Genomic DNA, 3,696 nt, shown 5'->3' with positions numbered 1-3,696 from the left:
GTGGTGGCTCCTGTGGTTGCATCTGCATCGTATAACAGGTAATTGTAGATTGCTGCTGGGCTGCTTGTGCAGAATCCCAAATTCCTCCAGCATTGGTCTCGGGCTGTGGAGAAGAGCTGACATAACCGTTTCCCTCTTGCACGGCTACTTGCTGTTGTTGGGTTTCTGGCACTGAAGGAGGCCATGTTTGTTGTTGCTCTGCGGAGGCAATGGCAGGGGCTTCCAGTTGGGCTTGAGGGGGAGTTGGCCCAGGGGCAGTCACATTAGAGGTTGGCTCTTGGTCACTTAAAGGGGTGGTCACTGCGGTGGGGGCGACAGCAGGTGTGGGTGCACTATTTTCGGCATGCTGAGGCATGTCCTGGTTGGTTACTTCCATCTGTGGAGACCAGGGGGCAGAGCTGGGATCTATCACAGGCTTTGGGGCCACCGGCGGAGGGGTCTTGTGTTTCGACCGTGAGGACTGGAGGAAATTACAAGCCTCAGCGCCAAGGCTGAGGTAGTCTTCCTCGGGTCCTGACTCGAAACCCATCTTCTTGGAACTCATGTTGAGTAGGTTCAGCAGATCAGGATTCGGTGACATCTTTGGTGTCTCTTTAAACGTGAACATGGGCTTGGCAACATTTCTCCTCTTTGAATCCAGAAGGCCCGACCTGATCGCCGGGGTGGCAATGCGCTCATCACGGGAGGCGATCTGCTCTCCTTGGCCTTGATTAGTCCCAGTCATTGCAGGAGAGTACGGTGTCGCCGCCATGTTCTGAACCAAAAAGGGCTTTGCGGTGCGATTGCCGAGAGAACGCTGCGCTTCGTGGCTTTGATGTTGCACGGGGCCGTGCTGACCTTGGTGATACGTTTGCTGTTGCTCGTACGACTGCTGCTGATACTGTTGGTAATGCTGTTGTTGTTGGTACTGCTGCTGCTGCTGCTGGTATTGCTGGTATTGCTGCTGCTGGTTCACATCCATGTACGCGTGGTTCTCCACGGCGGGCTGCGTGTAAGCCGCTTCCACTTTCTGTGCCCCTTCCACGGGCATCCCCTGGCGCCGCAGCTCTTCGTGCTCGGCCGCAATCTCGTCCATTCGCTGGCGCCTCTGGGCGAACATGAGGGCGCCTTTGCCCTTGGTTTCGGGCAAACACTCCATCGGACTTTGCTTCTGCTCAACGTCAAGTAGGCTTTTATCCAAGCAGATCGTCAGTACGCCTTTGCCACTGCGGGCATTCGTGAGGAAATGCGTCTCTAAATCCGACCGGTCTTGATCAGCGAGCGTGAACTCTAGAACATGAACTCCACCCTGGGTGCTGTCGTCGTCCTCCTCCTCTGTGCTGTCGTCTCGCTTGTCCTCTCCCGTGCCGTAGCTCACCAAGGTGTACTTTTTCGCTCTCTGACGGTGTTTCTTGAACATCAACAGGCCCTTGTTGTTCGGGTTGGGCTGCGCGGCACTAAGGAGAAGGGCGATCCGCTTACATTTGGACTTGGCCTCCTTCACCTGCTTCTCGGAGAGACTCTCGCTGCGCCTGAACCCTGCGGGGAGACACATTGATTGACAGGTTGTCTGGTCAAGGAAAGTCAACGATTAAAAAAAACAACCACAACATCAATCGATCACCTCTGAGTTTGCTTTACAAAATGGACCGTCAACATAAATAAAGCACAACAAATACCAATCAAATATTGAGCTGCTTTGTCCAAAATACTATCACGCCATCCACTCGCCCTCATTTGCAAGTCATAAAGCCGCAAAGCAATTACAAGTCTTTGACCCGTGTCAAAGCCGCGGAGAGCACATTGCATTATATCACCATTCCCATAAAGTGGTTGCAAATTTACTCCGATTCACGTCTTCCGAGTCTGCACCGCATTGACGATGAACTTTCAATCATTTAACAATAAGAGGACAAGTATTCGCTTGAATTTTCGGCAAGACTAACCTGAAGGTGGTGAGGGCAGCGCGAGTGAGGATCCAACTCACTCTTTTAGCACAGTTAAAGCACCCTGTCGGAGGGGAGGATCAGGTAACAGTTTTCGGGGTGCACATGTTGGTGTCTGTCAAAAACTTGGTTGAGAGGTTAGTTCATGTGCTTCAACCGCAGATTCAATTCTAATTTTGTGTTTTATATCGAACACAAAAGATCGAAGAAACCCAAAATGCATACAGAACAGAAAAAAAGAAAAAAAGACAAAGGAGGATAGGAGTTTGCTTTAATGGCACTGCAGTGAATGGTACAGAAAGTGCACTGTGTCAAGAAGGAAACACAGAGGAAAAAAAGATGGGAAAAGAAGAACAAAACATGTAAAACATAGCAGCTGAGGAGCAAACATAAAATAAATATGGAAGAACATCTTTTATCTATTCACGGAACAGCATTGTTTGAATATATACTAGAGTTTATATTTTAATGTGGGTCAAAGTGGCTCAAGTTGAAATTCAAGCCGGCTATCCGCGCATCTCCGTTTATTTATAACAGCCAGCATGACGCAACAGCTGACACAAAAAAAAAAAACCCCTCTTAAAATAAATTGACTTGACCGAGGCAAATAGACTCATGACTCAAATGGTCATTTATTTTTCACCTTTGAGCTCTGAGTTGGACGGTGGCATTCGTATTGAATTGCAACCTGAGATTCACGACATCATCCTTACGTCACTGTCCATCGTCAACTTTTCTCATCTACTTCCAGAAAAAAATGTATTCCCTCATTTAATATTCGTTCAACTCACCTTCATTCCTAATTAACCACCACAACGGAGCTTTAACTTTTCAAATACGAACTCTTCCAATAAACATAAAATATACACACAGACTATTGGGCAAGAATCACTCGCTCTCAGCGACCGTGGGCTTCCACACCTGAGCGCAGCTTTTTTTGGCCGTAAACTTTGGTTTTGGCGCCACGCCAGTGTTGCCGCTGGTTGTAGAGCCAGGCGGTGAAACTACAGGGAAACTCGGCGCTACGCTAGCAGGAAGGGGCTGCTGGAAGGCGATTGTTGTGGGTGAAAGGTACGGAGGACTACCAGCTCCTTGATAGGGGACTTGTTGGGGCGGGTACTGGGGACTGGGCAATTGAGGGGTTTGTTGGTTATATGGTTGCCAATAAACACCACCTGGTGATTGCTGGTGAGGATCAGAAGGGGTATAAGCGTTAGAGGTTGGCTGGTAGTTGCCATCGTAGGCTTGCTGGGGGTACGGCGCACTAAATGAGCCAGGTGACTGAACTGGGGCCATTTGCTCATAAGGTTTCTGGTTTTGGGGTGAACAGCTGGGCTTCGGAGCAGGCTCCTTCGCACCTTCTCCTGCAGACCCGTATGTAAAGAGCGAGGCACTAAGTTGGTAGGGTTGATGCTTCATGACATCAACGACATCAAGTGGTTTCGGGGCAGGTCCTTGTTTGCCTTTTTTCTTGGCTTTGGACATAGGGCCGCTAGAAGGGGGCTGCTTCGACGCGGCCGGCGGATAAGAGGGGGACTGGATGGGATTGAAACCCCGTGACGGCGGAGCACGTACGTTAGGGGTGTATTTCCACTCGTTTGGCAAGGAGGCAGTCGGCGACGTGGATCGACTCGCCATATGGGCCTGCACGGTCTCCGAGTCCACCACGTACTTCTCCATGCGGGACTGCCTCTTCGCAAACATGTCAGCTCCTTTCCCTCGGACGGCCGGCATCTCGTAAGCTGAACTGGCAGACGATGGGTTCAAGGCG

The 3,696-nt window shown here is 50.3% G+C and overlaps 2 protein-coding genes across 2 annotated transcripts in view; both read right to left on the bottom strand.

Moving 5' to 3' along the window:
* Nucleotides 1–2,596, bottom strand: part of LOC109506938 (synaptopodin-2-like) — a 6,195-nt gene extending 3,599 nt beyond the window's left edge. Inside the window, exons 1-2 of the mRNA XM_019855986.1 lie at nucleotides 2,569–2,596; nucleotides 9–1,518 (exon numbers count right to left, since the gene is read on the bottom strand). Coding sequence (XP_019711545.1) covers nucleotides 9–1,518; nucleotides 2,569–2,596 — 1,538 coding nt within the window. The remainder of the gene's footprint in view (nucleotides 1–8; nucleotides 1,519–2,568) is intronic.
* LOC109506937 (synaptopodin-2-like) overlaps nucleotides 2,180–3,696 on the bottom strand; it is a gene marked incomplete at its 5' end in the record, with an annotated part of 6,338 nt that continues 4,821 nt past the window's right edge. Inside the window, one exon of the mRNA XM_019855985.1 lies at nucleotides 2,180–3,696. Within this exon, the coding sequence (XP_019711544.1) occupies nucleotides 2,814–3,696 (883 nt within the window).

Source organism: Hippocampus comes, unplaced genomic scaffold, assembly GCF_001891065.2.
Source record: "Hippocampus comes isolate QL1 unplaced genomic scaffold, H_comes_QL1_v1.1 scaffold246, whole genome shotgun sequence".
Taxonomy (NCBI): domain Eukaryota; kingdom Metazoa; phylum Chordata; class Actinopteri; order Syngnathiformes; family Syngnathidae; genus Hippocampus; species Hippocampus comes.
Note: the sequence above shows the minus strand (reverse complement) of the source record. Positions and strands in the feature narration are given on the sequence as shown.